Genomic DNA, 16513 nt, shown 5'->3' with positions numbered 1-16513 from the left:
GTATTCCGAGTTACTGTAGATCACTATATTATGAGAAACCATTGCAGATTATTAAATTTTGTACAATTTTTTCCAAAATGTTTGATATTTTTGATAAATGGGTTGAATATCACACATTATTGAAAAACAAATACGTGCCTTATACGTACAAGGAGTATTTTTAATAAATACACAACATTTTTCTTACATTATATTATCCGGATTTTCGATTATCCGAATACATATCAATAACATACGATTTTTCTCAATTTTGACCCAAAAAATTATTTTGAAAAGCCAAAAAACATAAAATTTTAGATCAAATCAGACTTCTCTCTTCGGAAGTTAATTAAATAATAATAATGATATACAACTATAATTAATCGTATTATTAATCATTATTACTTAATATGATAAACGATATATGCTGACGTGAAACCATGAAATTGGTTCCAATTAAATTATAATTTAAAGTATACCAATATTTATCAATACCCAAACATAATTCAATTAATGCAGCCTACATATAAAATCAGATTGTATCCTCAATCATAATTCATTACGAAAATTCATACTTTACTATTTGTCTTCAACTAAATTGATCTATGTTTACCACATAAAAAAAGTTATTTTATTTCGTGACACAGTTATTTTATATTGTATACTACATTCGATAAATTTCATGAAATTTTATGGATCTATTTTCATTCAATTATTATGGTATTTTCGGTAAATTAAGAATATAGGTATATTTTAGATGCATTATTTTCAGATTGTAGGTACAATGGCATGATTTTACATGCGGGACAGACTTACACTATGCCATATCAATGCAAAATGCTTGAGTGCAATGCCGACGGAGTTAACTATGGAATTAAAGGGTAATGCATCTCATAAATAAATAATCCGGATTCTATTAATATTGCTAATATTAATTTTATTTTATTAATTTTTCAGGTGTGGAATTATGTTTGTCGATCCTGCGAATAAAGCATGCAGACTTTTACCAATGGATCTAACTAAGCCTTACCCGGAATGTTGCGAAAGAGTCGTGTGTAAATATGATTGAAAAAAAATAATGAACAGTGAAATCTAACATAATATTCCAAACCTAAAATTAATTATGTAAATGTAACATTACCATCTAGAAAATATAGGCGAAAATATCCTTAATTTATCAATAACAATAAAGAGATAACTATACTTATTTTATTTCCTTTAGAAACTTAAATCGGTTGAAGTGTTTGCCGATATAAAATAATTTTCATGCTAGCAATAATGTAAATTTTTCGTTTTCTTTTCACACTTTCGACGTTACAACCATCGATCAATACTGCCTAATCTTGTTCACAAATTTGCTTCTTCAAAATCCTGATCAGTAAATCTTCCTGGAGATGTATTGGCTGTTTAAAAAAAATATTCGCACAAGATACAAAGCTATAATAGTTATGGATTTAAGGTAAGTGTGTAAGCTTCTACGTTAAACGTTTCTATCATATGTTGGCTATGTTAAATTTGAACTTTCAGTAGCAGTAATTTTCAATATTGAATGAGCAACGTGGGAATTAGAGAACATAAACTTCTTAGATTTGATTCTATTATTCATAAGCAATTTAGTTTGTTGTTTTCTTATATAAAAACCATACTTCAAATTGTCAATGTTTGAATAATTACCCTTGATATATAATAAATAGTTATTATTGATATTTTTAGATTGATTGATTCAGGTAGTTGGCATTATTAGAAGATATGATGCTGTGGCAACATTAGATCCAATTAAACATTTTATTAAAATAGGCCTATCCGGTTAAATACGAAGTTCTTTATTAGTTTTTCAAAAAAAATATTTTCTTTTTTTGAGTTTTCAATAAATCTGTGTCTGGAATCTGATTTTTAGTTAAAAAAATGGTCAATCATGTAATTAATCTAAAAAGATTTTTTTTGTTATTTATCTCTTTTTACAAAGGTTTTCGTTTTATATATTAATTCTAATTTCTTCTACAAACTTTTTTACATATTATTAAAACGTTTGTATTTGTAATGTATTAATTAAAAACCACGATTGTAGTTAACGGTATTCTTGACCAAGTTAATTGAATCAGTCGCAAGTGACATTTTAAAATACATGATAAAACTTATGTATAATTGTTGCTAGAATATTATTGTCTGATACTAGTTTTTTTATGTCTTTAGACAAGTAACAGGTTTATAGAGACATTTGTTACATAATGCTAATACTATCCATAATATTGAAGTATTTGAAGACTAAAAAACTTAAAAACAATATAGTAATAATAAGTTTATTAATATTTATATCAATTGACTTGTATATTTATAACTAAGTAATGTTGAGTTAAATCTTAAAAGGGTAAAATTAGTACACAATTTATTTAAAAATTAACATAATGACATTCATAGGACATTTGATACTACCTTTTGCGCAATTCAAGGCGCACATAATAAAACACTTTTTATTTATAAATATATTTCTTAAATTAGTATTGTTATTAGAGTACTTTGCGTAAGATAAGTTACAGTAATTGTTTAAAAATATAAAATTAATTTTTTTACATATGTTTACGTTTCAAGACTTCCTTCATTTTGGCACACCTTAAAAAAAATGATGACAGGCAGATAAACAGGAGGCAGGAATGCAGGTAGACAGGTATATTTGGACAGGCACACAGATGAACAGGTGAGCAGCTACACTGGTAGACAGGTAGACAGCTACCCAGGTAAATTATGCGTAAACAGGTAATGTTATGAATGTAAATTAAAGCGATGCAAAAATAAATATAAAATTTGTTTATGAAAAGATTTGAGGTCCTCACAGCGTATCTGACATAATGCAATTTTCTTTATTATTATTACCTATGAATTGATATTTCAAAGAAAAATATAAATATAAAATAACTCAGTATCAAAATCTACATGTAGAATTACCTCAAGCTAAGGTTTTCAACATTATAACTGTTCAAGATCATTCAGTATTCTTTTTATTTGAGATGAATTCTGCAAACTACTCATTTATCGAAGCTCATCCATAAGTAGTTACTAAGAAGCTCATTGATTATGCAAAAATAAATAGACTATTACAAAAGTCTGAAGACGTTTTGCGTCATAAAGCAAAGTTGTAAAGTTGATTTGCGTATGGACGACGTTAGGTGAGAGGCAAGTGAAAATACTTACTCAAAGACTAATAATAGTAATAATAATATTAGATTATATTATAAAATTCATTTTGTTTCCTTATTATTACAATTCATTTGAAAATAGTAAATTCCCTAGATTCAATTTAAAAACTAACAACACTTACAAACTTTTCGAGTTGCTACGATTACTAAAGAGATATATAGTTTTTGCCTGATAGTTCTTTAAGACAATATTTATTTTTTTCATTATTATTATGATTATTAGTATTCTTGTTGTGACTCTAAGTATTGATAAGCTTTAATACTATTTACGATGACCATTTTTCTGAAAAAGCTTCAATTAATCAATGGAATTGCACATTATATTCCTACTGCATGTCAAGCCATTTTATATAGGGTAGTTCAGGACAAAAAGGTCCAATTTAATTTTCAGTAATTACATTGTGAAAATAAAACCATATATAAATATTCAGTAAAATTCGCAGCAAATTCATGATTCTAGAGAAATTTTTTATTGCTATTTTTCTAAAAATTTCACACTAGGGACTGAGAGGTCTAGTTTAGTTCTAATTTTAAAGAGGTTTTACGAAATAAAAGCTACATTGTTCAATAAATGCGATGCAGTTTAATAATCAGTAAAAACAACTAATTAAAAATTATCTTTCAAATACATATTGTTAATTAAACATAATAAACAAAAATCTTTATCAACGCTTACTAGCATAAATCAAGTTTCGTTTTAGTTTATCACAATCAAGCTCATTGTTTCTTGAAACACGATTATTACAATTAGGATAAATTTAAATTTTATCTAAAATAATACATATTTGGGCATAAGTTTTACAAATATCACCTGCATATAGATACATACTTCATATAGAACTTTGCCAGAAGAATTCAACATCATAGTTGGAATAACCATTAATTAAATTATATTTTGAAAAATTGCCCTTTCAACTTAATTACCGTTTATATATATATATATATATATATATATATAAACATAATAATTTCTATATCATATATATATATATATATATATATATATATATATATATATTATTTACTTATTGTTTAGACTTTCCAGTGTAAATGTTCAGGTAGTCCTTTATACCCCAAACACAAAAGCTATTCCAAAGATTACATAGGGCTCGCCCGTAGGTAAGCGGTTGAGAGCGACGGGACTTGTTTCAGAGGTCCCGGGTTCGATACCCACTTCGAGCAGCCTGTTGTCAAGCAGCAGTGACAACGATTTTCACTTGGAAATATAGATAGAAATATGTTTCCAAGTGAAAATAGCCCTTGCCCGGCATTGCTGCACCAATAAAAAGTCAGCCCTATTAGATTAATTATAATAACAAAAATCATCAAATATGGATGAATTAACCATTGGGTTACCATTTAAAAAATACGAAGTAAGGAGAAGTTTCAGCCCAACAGCTCATAGGACGTAAGGTTCTGATTGCTGTTAAAAATATTATAAAAAAAAATTACATAAAAAATTTATTGAATATAACAATACATCGTAAACAATTAAATAACTTCTAAAGCCCAAAATAACAAAAATAAAAAAATACTTTCGTTAAAAAATTCATAGCGACATCGTCCGATTTAAGACTCTGGTTGGTTAAACATATTTTGTCGATTACTCTAAAATAGTAAACTTACAAATTATTACACTTTACATGATTTTAAAATAATGGTGGCGTTTTAATAACACAATTTCAGTCAGCTCAATATTAATTAATAGTTGTTACATAAATTCATAAAGAAATTATAATAAACGTAGTAATAATAATGGGTAGTTCTGTCATTGGTCAGATGCGTAAGCTGAATTAAATTCCAACTCGATTCTGCAAAAAAATAGTGTGAGATATTTCCCATCGTCAAGGAAAGATATATTTAATCTATATTTTGAAATAAAAATTGACATCACCACTTCATGATACCAGGTCATCTAAAACGCGATTCGAAACTCCCGACATGGAACACCTATATTGGCATGGTATGAATTGGTAACTAAAATCTTGAAGTATTTTATATACTAGCTCTGTGTTTAAATTTATTTGTCTTCACGTTTCTGGCCTACATTCTTCTACTTTCAGTTGACCTTTTAAAATTCACTCCGAGAACGATGATCACACATTGATCGAGTCGCGGCGGGCGACCTGCAGAACAACTTGTTGTGGAGTCAGTCTCTCGGAAGAAAAGCATTCAAACGCATCGAATTTTTAGCAAACCACATTTTCTGAAATCGGAGGAATTAAAATTGTGAATTATTATGTCGTGCCGTGTAAGTTTAGTATTGTTTGTAACTTTGACAATTGTCTGTATCGGATACGGAGACATTTATATGCTACCGGCGACGGTGCTCAAAGGTGAGTGAGCGGTAACGCTTTGACGGCCATGTTGAATATTTATTGGCGCCGTTTGACATTTTGATTTATCTGATCGTGTTTAACAGAAACCATCAATTTCTTCAGCTGCCTTGCAAGATAGATACGTTTCTATTTGTAAAATGCACATTTATTTGGGCTTTTCTATGACCAATCAAACTGGAAAGAAGCTTGTAAGATATAAAATTTGAATGTCTCTCAATAGAGGTATTTCTTAAATCTATGCCAGATACATTTTTCTCTATATTTGGAAAAATTAATACAATGTGTTAGTTTTGCACTCAAAGCATGTTTTGCACTAAAATACAGAAAATTAAGTCAGTTTTTTTCTCTAAACTAGTTGTGTATGGCATCGTGGCTTAAGGCAAATTGCTGGAATTTCTCGTACCGTAACAAAATGTTCTAGAAATATTAAATGTTTTCAAATCGATTGTTATAAATACTATAACATTGTCTAATATTTATAAAAATTATATAAAATGAATTACAACAATAAAATTATTTATTTAAAGTATATAAGTGAGCTTTAGAACTTTAGCTGGGATTAAAATTAAAATCTGCATTATTTTAAATGTACAAAAAATTGTTTTTTTTTAAATAAAAAAAGATAATTTGGAATAATTTCTTTTTTCAAAAGCAATTATTTTGCCAAAGCGAACAAAGTTTTTCGAATCATTTAAATCGGACGCTTTTTTCTCTCAAAAACCGTCATTTTTTGCACAATTAGCTCTGTATCTCAAAAAGGGCTAGCTCTGCCTTTGCCAAAAACTAAACGCAACTTTTCCTAATCATTACAAATTGAATGTTTTTTGGATCATTTAAATCGGATGCTCCGTTCTCTCGAAACCTTGCTTTCTATTTTCTGCACTCTTTACTCCGTATCTGTGTAACGGCTGGACCTGCCTTTGCCCAAAACTAATCAGCACATCTCCTTATCAATAGGAGATATCGAATGTTTTTTGAACTATTTAAATGGGTTGAACGTGAACGTGAACGAAAAAATGCGGACACACAAAACACACACACGCGTCCATTTTTTCTGAGGTATGCCATAATATTCAGAAACCTTCAAAACGTAAAGATATGCAAAAATTTTCATTTTCGATATTCGGCGCATTACTATAACTACCGTACGCGAAGTTAACAAGAAAATATGATGCTTATCGGTAATCTAAACGTAATCGTTTAATTGAAGTTTACTATTTTCATAATTAGGACGTCTAAGGAAAAAACAATTTTTGTCAAACACCGGCATAGTTATTGTTAAAATCACAAATAAATGATGCAGCTCAAATAAAAAAGAATTTGTCTCAAATAACTTTATCTGATATTAATTGTGCATAAGATTCACACACTCAGGTTATTTCCAATCACTTACAGCCATGCAGTTTCTTTGTCAAATTTCAATTGTATAGACTTTTTTTAATGACATTGGTATAATGAATCAATTAATTTTTTACCAAGTTTATATGGTGAACTCTGAAATTCAACTACGTTATATTTGCATTTTTGCATTGATGAACTTAAGAATGCTTGCATTGATATAATTAAATTTAAGTGAGATATAAATGCAGTTTTGTAACAAAGAAAATTATTATTATTATTATTGTTCTATTTTTGGCCTTGCTTACTAACAATAAGGGCATTTACCCATTTACAACATTTTTTTATAAGTTATAATATTTTTATTTATACTATGTACTATCTTTATATATTTTTATACTATCTTTATATATATTCTATAGTACACAATCTATACTATCTTTTTTATATATATTCTATCATATTTTTTGTTCTTTATAACTTATTTCTTCATTCCTTTCTCCTTCAAAAACTGATCTCCGAATCGAATCTTGCTCCTCTTCTTACATCTAATTTTATTCTAATTCAAATCAACAATTCAAATTCAATTTTAATTTCAAATTAACTATTTTAAATTCTTCTTACTTCGATTTCTATGCAATTTCAAATTAACAATTCAAATTCTTTTTAATTTTAACTCAACATTTCAAACTGTATGTCATTTCCAAGAATCGATCTGAGAATCGCTGGCGTTGGTTCGGGTACGCTATTGATTGAGCTATTCCCGCCACATTTAGGCAATTAATTTTTGAAGTAACAATATGGGTAACCAAATTTGCGTTATAAAATTCTCAAATATTTAAAAAATAGCAAGAATATCTTTATTTAGAAGTATATTTTCCGAATTTAGCATTCCAATTACTTCAATAGATTATTATTAACTTTTAAATTGAAGTCTAATATACTATTTACATTACATTTGTGTTTACGAATTAATCAAATTATCGATTACTGTTATTCATAATAAAACAATTATATTTTTTGATCATATGAAAGGGCAAACAGCAATTTGATTATTAAGTTTCATGCAGAATTGTCTAACAATATATTATTTAATTAATTAAATCACAATGTTATGACAGATTATAGAACATATTTTGTATTTCATATACTTATGCTAAGACATTCTCTTGAACATTATAGCTTATCATTTCACTTTTGAACGAAAAATTGGACAAATTTCAAAGAACCATTACAATATCTTGATAGAAAATCAAAATTATATTATTTAATTAAAGTTTATATTTGATTTTTTAACACATTTATTGTTGTCGCTTTTAATTGATTTTAGTAAAATCAATTAAATGTAGTAGATTCCATCACATAATAATGACTTCAATATTATATTCACATCTTATATTCTTAGTAAAAAGTGATTAGTATTTCTTATAGCAAGGAGTTTATAATAAGTATAAAGATTGGTAATTAAATGTAGTTTTTTTTTATTAAAATAACACAACTAAACATTAGGATTATATAAATTGCATAGATCAGTATCAGCTGTACAGTTACATGTAGTTTTTTTATTAAAATAACATCAACTAAATATTAAGCTTTTACAAATTGCATAAATTAGTATCAGCAATACTAATCAGCAGTTCTGGGTGATTGTTTTATTGTTTTTTTTTTTCTATTAGTCTAGTATTTATAATCTTTGACAAACTTATTTTTGATCTTCAGTAAAAAATATGAAATTTTATCGTAATTAACCAATTTGTACCATCTTTATTAATTCTTATTAGACAATAAAGTTAGAATTTATTTAAAAAATGTCAGTTTCTAATCCCAATCTATAAGAAGTGATCATTTACTTATATATGCAAAAATATTTTGTATTATACATTAATTAAAAAGTAATTCAAAGTATTCTAATTTTCAGATCATCCTGGCAAATGCTTTTTCGAACCTACAAAAAAATTCTACGTCCCAGGTGAACCGTTTGATCTCAAGGATGAATGCGCTAGACTGACTTGCGTGCAAGGAGCCAAAGAACTAGAATATTACGGAGAAAAGTAAATATTTACTGTTTTTATAGTAAATTATAATTATATATTTATGTATATAAAATTTAAACGGAATCAATCAAGATTCTCCTTTTTCTTCCATATTTTTCATGCCAGCTATTCACACAGTTGATAATGCGATTAAAAGTTGCCCAGTATCTTTAATTAAGTAGACTTCAACAAAAACTGTTTGGATGGCTCAAAGGTCCCATATAAAGAGGTCATTAAACACCCTTATCTCAAAAACAACTGAAGTGTGATTTTTTAACGCAACTATTTTAAAGTAGAGGAAAAATAATATTGACTTAAATCAGACGACATCGCAATCAGGAGATCAACGACCACATTGTAAAATTTTTAACGAAAGTGTTTTTTTTTTCGTTGTTAGTCTTTTTGTTTTTGAACAAGGTTGTTTAGTTTACGATACCTAAATATATACTTTTTAAGTATATTTAATTGCACTTTTTACGATGTAAACTTATTATCAAGTTAGATTCAACAGCTTTTCTATATCCTACAGTCTGACAAAGTTACACACAATAGATGTATCCAGTGCGATCTTAAAAAAAAATGTGAATATAAAATATATATTATATATATATGCCACCTGAACCTTTATACTTAGTATAAAGTATACACAATAATATGTAAACACCAATTTTATAAGAGACAATTTAAATTAATAGTTATTCCAATTTCTTTTAGTTATTTCAATTTTCTGACAAAGTTACACACAATAGATGTATCCAGTGCGATCTTTAAAAAAAATGTGAATATAAAATATATATTTCTAACAGGAGATGTATTTATCTAACTTGTAATTATTGCAATACAAGAAACAATGATCATGACAAATTAAACAGAAAAAACTACTAAAGCAAGTTTTATGAAGTAGCAAGAGTTGATAAAATTGTTACACATGTTTGAAAATACAGATTTAAATTATAATTTTTAATTTAGTTGTTTAATATAAAAAATGCCACCTGAACCTTTATACTTAGTATAAAGTATACACAATAATATGTAAACACCAATTTTATAAGAGACAATTTAAATTAATAGTTATTCCAATTTCTTTTAGTTATTTCAATTTTCTGACAAAGTTACACACAATAGATGTATCCAGTGCGATCTTTAAAAAAAATGTGAATATAAAATATATATTTCTAACAGGAGATGTATTTATCTAACTTGTAATTATTGCAATTCAAGAAACAATGATCATGACAAATTAAACAGAAAAAACTACTAAAGCAAGTTTTATGAAGTAGCAAGAGTTGATAAAATTGTTACACATGTTTGAAAATACAGATTTAAATTATAATTTTTAATTTAGTTGTTTAATATAAAAATTAAACAGCATCGCTTTGATTTAATAACGTGGCTTTTGTTCTCTTTAAAACCTCTTTAAAATTAAAAATAAATAGGTGGATTGTTTTGCCCCCTGGCTGTCTTTTCTTACCTTGCTAATGAGTAGATCATAACCAGACCAAGTGATGAATTTTTGAAAAATAGCAAAGAATACATATTTCTACAATGATGAATTAGCTGAGTGTTTTACTGAACATAGTCAGATAGTTATTTGTTTGATATGTGTTATTCGTTGAGATACAGTTATTTTTGGTTTTCACGAATAAATGATTTTTCAAAATTGGACCTTTATGCCCTGACTTTTCCAAGAAATTCTCTCATGAAAAAGTTACAATTTGAGTGGAGATTGTTATATTTTATTTTAACTAAAGAAAAATATGCTAGATTTATGATTGATATATTTTACATTTAGTCAGTCATTTTTTGTATGTAATTGTTTGAACTGAATTTTAATTAGGTTTAGTATAATGTAGATACACAAAGATATCACAAATCTATTTAATATCTACCTTACAAAATCTTTCTATATTCATTTCCATAACCTAAGAATAAAAGTTAGAGGCATATTGATATTAGTAAATTTAAGGTATATCACAAAAATTATGCAAGAATGTTTCGAATCCATAAAAACGTGCATTCTTCGCCGAAATCATTTGCATAAAACATCATAACAAAATTTCGTGTAAGGCACACATTCTTCAAACCAGATTTTCTATAAATATCTTTAAACATTTTTAAATGCAGATATTTTTCAATAAATAATATTCTGGAGAGGACATTGTGTTGCATTAAGTTGATAATACCGGTTCATACGGCCTTTAAGAATAATTGCAAACTTTAAATCAAGATACTTAAATAAATAATTATTGGTATTTGTCATGATCATATTACAATAAATTAGATGTATATTTTTTTGTCAATGTATATTTCATTATGAAAACGTGCATCTCAAAATTTTTAAGACATTTTCCAAAAAATTGGAGTAATTTTGTATAACCAAAAAATTGAAACATAACAACCAAACAATTGAAAAAGTTAATAATGCGTGCAAAGTAAAAGTTAATCAAATAAACAAAATACAGCTTAGAATAAAAATGAACATGAAATTACAGTATTCAGAAATGACTTAATAGCTCTATAAGTTATTTAATATTAACACTCTGGACTCATGATAACATTGTTAATTTAAAGAACAATTAATTAAAAATGTGTCTCTACTGTAATTACCAAACTAATAAAGGACTCTATTTAATTGCGATATTGATTGAAATAAACATCTAATTCTAATACTTTTCATAAAAACTAAGTAGGTCTAAACTATAAGAAAGAGTCCTGATTTTAAATAATAGAAGATCTAATAGAACCAAAGATAAATAATAGATATAAATAATAGAACCAACTTTTATAAGCTTGCCAAATTTCAATAAACAGACCTTCTTTGTTTATATTCCAGTAAAGTTTATCAACTATACATTCAAGAAATTTCAGTTTTCAAAATTTAATAACAATATTCATAATGTGCATAAGTTGAAAAGTCTAATGGAAGGTTTTCGATAAATTTTGTATTGTTATAATTCTTAAAAAACTTAAATGAGAAAATTCTCTGTTGTTTATTCACGTATATTGATTCAAAATTGAATCTTAATATTAAATTAATTTTTTTTTACTAATTTTCATTTGTATTCTAATGAATCTAATGAAAATTAGCTATTTGTTTTCATTTGTAATATTCATGAATCTTAAGTACGATTGCAATTTAATCAGAAATGGTATTTTGTCGCTTGAACTAATTGAATTTAATCTATTTCAACAGATTTGTGTAAAATGATGTTTTATAAAATTTAAAACAAATAGCAGTTTTTTGTTGCAGTTTAATAGAGAAAATAATTGCAGTCTCTAGAAATATTATATCATATAAATAAATAATAATATTTTAATTTATTTGATAATACTTAAATTTCACATAGAAATATATATGTTGAGTGTTTAAAATTTAAGTTTGTGCTGAATTTCAATAACCCAATTTTATCTTTTTTAGTTGTTCAAAACCGATACCGCCTCATCAATATTGTGACTTCGTACCAGAAGATCAGAGTAAACCTTATCCAGATTGCTGTGAAACTTATGTTTGCTGATATGACATCATAAGTAATTAAATAAATTGTATTATCTGAACATAATGCAAAAATAAACTTGTTAAAGTAAAGATACATAAACTGTCTATATGTGTGTATTCATTAAGGTACAGTGCAATAAAAATTATATCAATGAAAACTTCATTGATATATCGTTTTGTAATTTTCTATGAAAATAAATGAATTAAATAAAGTATATTGTTTTACTTTATGCATATAAATATATTCAAATATTTGAGTTTATTTTAACAACATCAATTTTTTCATGTGTAATTTCAGCTTTTTTATTTCTTAGAATCAAGTTCAGTAAGTTCATTAATATGAATTTAGTAATTTTTTGTAGTTTGGCTATTTATTTTAGATTTTAAGCATTATATCGATAAAATAATTAAGCCGTAAGGCGTAAATCATAGAAGATCAGATATAATTACCTGGTTATTACCAGAAAATAACAGTTTCCATCATTATTAGAGTTTAATTAAAGTTCAGGTTATCTAAATAATAGGCGAAACTACAGTTATTTCATGTAAGTTTATATATTAAGAATTAGTCGTTTTGAATTGCATTAAAATATATACTTTTTGTTTGTATTTGAAACTGATTCAATAAGAACAAAACACCTGTAATAATATAAGAGCGAAAATATATCAAACGTATATTTAGCATTATTTATATTTTAAAGATTATAGCATTTAAAACACGCAATGAGGTACCATGATTACAAATAAAGAAAATTTAAAAATCCAATGCACATAAATAACTTAATGGTTAATATGACAAAATTTGTCATTATCAATAGAAAATTTATGAAACTATATTTGTTTTCTTTCCTCACGAATTAATATATGTAATGCATAAGAATTTACTGACATTCATTTGGAATTCATAGAAGATCTTGTTTTCTATACATTTTATTATTTCTACAGTACTTAATCCAGATTGTTTTTGTTTATTAGTAGAGTTCTTCAGTCGCGTCAAAACAGAGCTTTGGTTTAATTTTTCTACCTGAAGTTCTAACTCAATTTGCTCAAAAGCAGAGTCCTCTTCCTTTTCATTTAGGGTCCATGTCACTAGAGACTCTTGTTGCAAATGTTAGCATGTAATCAGTTTTTTGCCAGTAGTTTGTCTTTTTACAGTCTATATGTCTCTGGTTCATAGAGAGAAAGCTCGTTAATAGTATTCCTTTTTTATAGAATAATTCTTAGATTTTGATGAAAAAGTATTTCTAATATGATCAGTAGTATTTTTTCCTTAATCCCATAAATACTATACAAGGTTTTTTTCATTTTACCAAACCGTAACAAAGCTTTTTTCAATTTTACCTAACCAGGCAGTTACTTTGCCAAGTAACTGGATTTGGCTCTTCAGCAGAATTTCATCTTTTTAGGTCCAAATTCAGTTCGTTAGTAAGGTACAGTTTTTTCACATTTAAAATGCCTCCATGATCTGTGCTCTACATGTTATCACTTTATCAGTTTTTGTTTCTGGGCGATTTTATTTATTAGTGTTTGATAAGAAGATTTTATTTATTAGTGTTTTATTTTTAGTTTGTCTTCTTACAGTCTGTGCCTCTGAACTGTATTGCTCGTCAATAGTACTCTTTTTCTTATAGAGGAATTCTAATATCTTTATAGAGAAGTAATTCTAATATGATCAGTAAAATTCTATCTTTAATCTCATAGATACTAAATAAGGATTTTTTTATTTTACCGTTATTACCGTAATTGGATTGACTCTTCAATAAAATTGTATTTTTTTAAGTCCAAATTCAGTTTGTTAGTAGGTACTAGAGATGCACTTATCATATCCGAAGCCGGATCGGTTAGGATTTGACTCCGCTTCAGAGAGAAGTTATATCCACTTAACAACTCCACAACTTTGAAACACAATACTTGACACAAATGTATTCTCTAGTGTGTTGTTAACATATCTAAGGATTTATCAAGGCTTTGGAAATAGTTTACAAATAGTTCAAACATTTTTGTTCATTTTATTATAATAATTGCTATTTTATGCATTTCAATATGCATACAAATCTCAACATGACAAAAAACTTGGGAATCAAAATCAATTTTGTAATTAGTTTTGAAGAGAAAATGTAAAATTATTTGAATATGTTTATTTTATATGAAAATAATGCAGTGAACCATATATATGAAATAAGAACAAATTTTTGTGTATAATATTTTTCACAAAATAATAATATCTCTTTCCATTTCCATTAATACCATTCTTTTATTATTTACTTTTCGAGAATTAACTACACATCAAGTAGTTTGATTAGAATACTATTACTTTTACACGATTATAAATTCATAATTGTGTAACAGTTATAATATAATATTAAATATTTTTAGCTGGTAGTAAACTATTTAAAGAGCTCATTTACGGACAAACATTACCGTATACAGAATATAAAATACAAAATAGCATTATTTTGAGACATTATAACCTGGATAGTCCTAAAACTGGCTGTGAGACGAGAAGAAAAACACTTCTTTCGACCCAAATGTTTGTATTAGTAAAAAATCTCAAGCAAATATCTGCACATGTTAACAGATTTAGTACCAGTTTAGGTAAGTCGGATATGACAAATTTTGTGAGACAACTTCACTCGGATTCACTCTGAGAAAGGAGTTGTATCGGAGTGATAACTTCATGTCTCTGATGAGTGCTTCACATGTATCACTTTATCAGTTTTTGTTGCTGGTGATTTTATTGATTAGCCAAATGATGTGTTTGATAATTATTAATTTGTTTTTCAAATAGTGTCATCATTTGTGAATAAATCAATAAAGTACATAATCTAACACAAATCATTTAGTTTTATCTGTAATTTAATCACTAATTACACTACTCATATTTTCATCTAGGATTTATCGCTATATTAGATCCGAGTATAAATCGTGATGACAAATGTTAAAGATGCACAACAATCACATGTGTATTTAATAACGTCATGTATTTATCAAGTGTGATCATAAAAGATTCCGGAATTAGATATTATATCATCCAGTGTCGTTCACTATTGATTGATCAAAACAAACTGCTAATTGCCAAAAAATTCCGCACGCTTTGACAGACAAGGGACCCAATAATTATTTCAAGTTTGTAATTTTTATGATGTCGTCGAAAATAAGAAACCGGCCGGCCCTTCCGAACCGCCAATAACCGGACACGTGAGCGCTCAATGCTAACGTCATGGGATTCCGCGAGTTTGCGGATTGACCTCTCCGACGGCGCCGTTTGATAACGCGGGCGATGAAAGCTAGTGGCTGATGCTTACTCAAATTAAAACAGCAGAAGAAAATTTCGTGTTTTTGAGACTTCTGTTTCAAAACTTAATTCAGTTCTTAATTTTTTTATATATTAGTTATGTTCCAAAAAACTACCGCTTCATAAGAAACTACCGCTAATCAACGCAATTTTTTATTGAAAATTTCTTATATTCTTATACTTCGTTAAAAACTCGCTATGTGGCGAAAATAGCTCATCAGTAGCGTGCTCGACTTACGCGCTAACAAACCCTGGATCGATTTTTGGCAATTGCGTAAAAAAATATTATATAAAATGAATAAAATGTAAAAAAGTTCAATAGAAATTGAATCGTTGATTAAAAATTGCATAGGAATAAAATTAGGTAGAATTAAAAAAAAATGTTAATTTTAAATTAAATATAATTAAAATTGTTGAATTGAATTCGAATAAAGATTAGAAGTAAGAAAACAGCAAGAATAAGATTAGAATTGTAGAACATCAGAATTAAGTTGAGTTGAATTTGAATACATAATTAGAAGTAAGAAGAAAAAGGGAAGATTAGAATTCAAAAAGATCAGATTTAGAAAAATGAAGAACTCAGAATAACATTAAGATAGAAATAAGATATGAATAAAAAAGATAGTATAGAAGATATGCAAGATAGTGTAGAATATATAAAGATGATATAGAATGTTAATGGAATGTTTTAGATGACTAAATGCTCTAAATAAAAAAAGCATGCTATATATTATAAAATTATAAAAATGGTTAAGAAATTTCAAATAATATAAGACAATTAAATTTTCTCATGTAGTATTGTACATAAATCGTTCGTGAGTGTACGATTCATTTTTACA

The 16513-nt window shown here is 26.9% G+C and overlaps 1 protein-coding gene across 1 annotated transcript; it reads left to right on the top strand.

Annotated features, from left to right (window-relative positions):
• Positions 1 to 5387: 5387 nt before the first annotated feature.
• Positions 5388 to 12398, top strand: LOC113374047. Its single transcript, XM_026614302.1, has 3 exons — positions 5388 to 5509; positions 8769 to 8901; positions 12302 to 12398. Exons 1-3 carry the CDS (start codon positions 5413 to 5415, stop codon positions 12396 to 12398), a joined length of 327 nt encoding a protein of 108 aa, XP_026470087.1. The 5' UTR covers positions 5388 to 5412.
• The last annotated feature ends 4115 nt before the right edge of the window (positions 12399 to 16513 follow it).

This window comes from Ctenocephalides felis, unplaced genomic scaffold (assembly GCF_003426905.1).
Source record: "Ctenocephalides felis isolate EL2017-DRISC unplaced genomic scaffold, ASM342690v1 CF-g0.4_SCAFFOLD_01604, whole genome shotgun sequence".
In the NCBI taxonomy this organism is placed as follows: Eukaryota; Metazoa; Arthropoda; class Insecta; order Siphonaptera; family Pulicidae; genus Ctenocephalides; species Ctenocephalides felis.
This window is presented reverse-complemented; position numbering and strand designations above follow the sequence as displayed.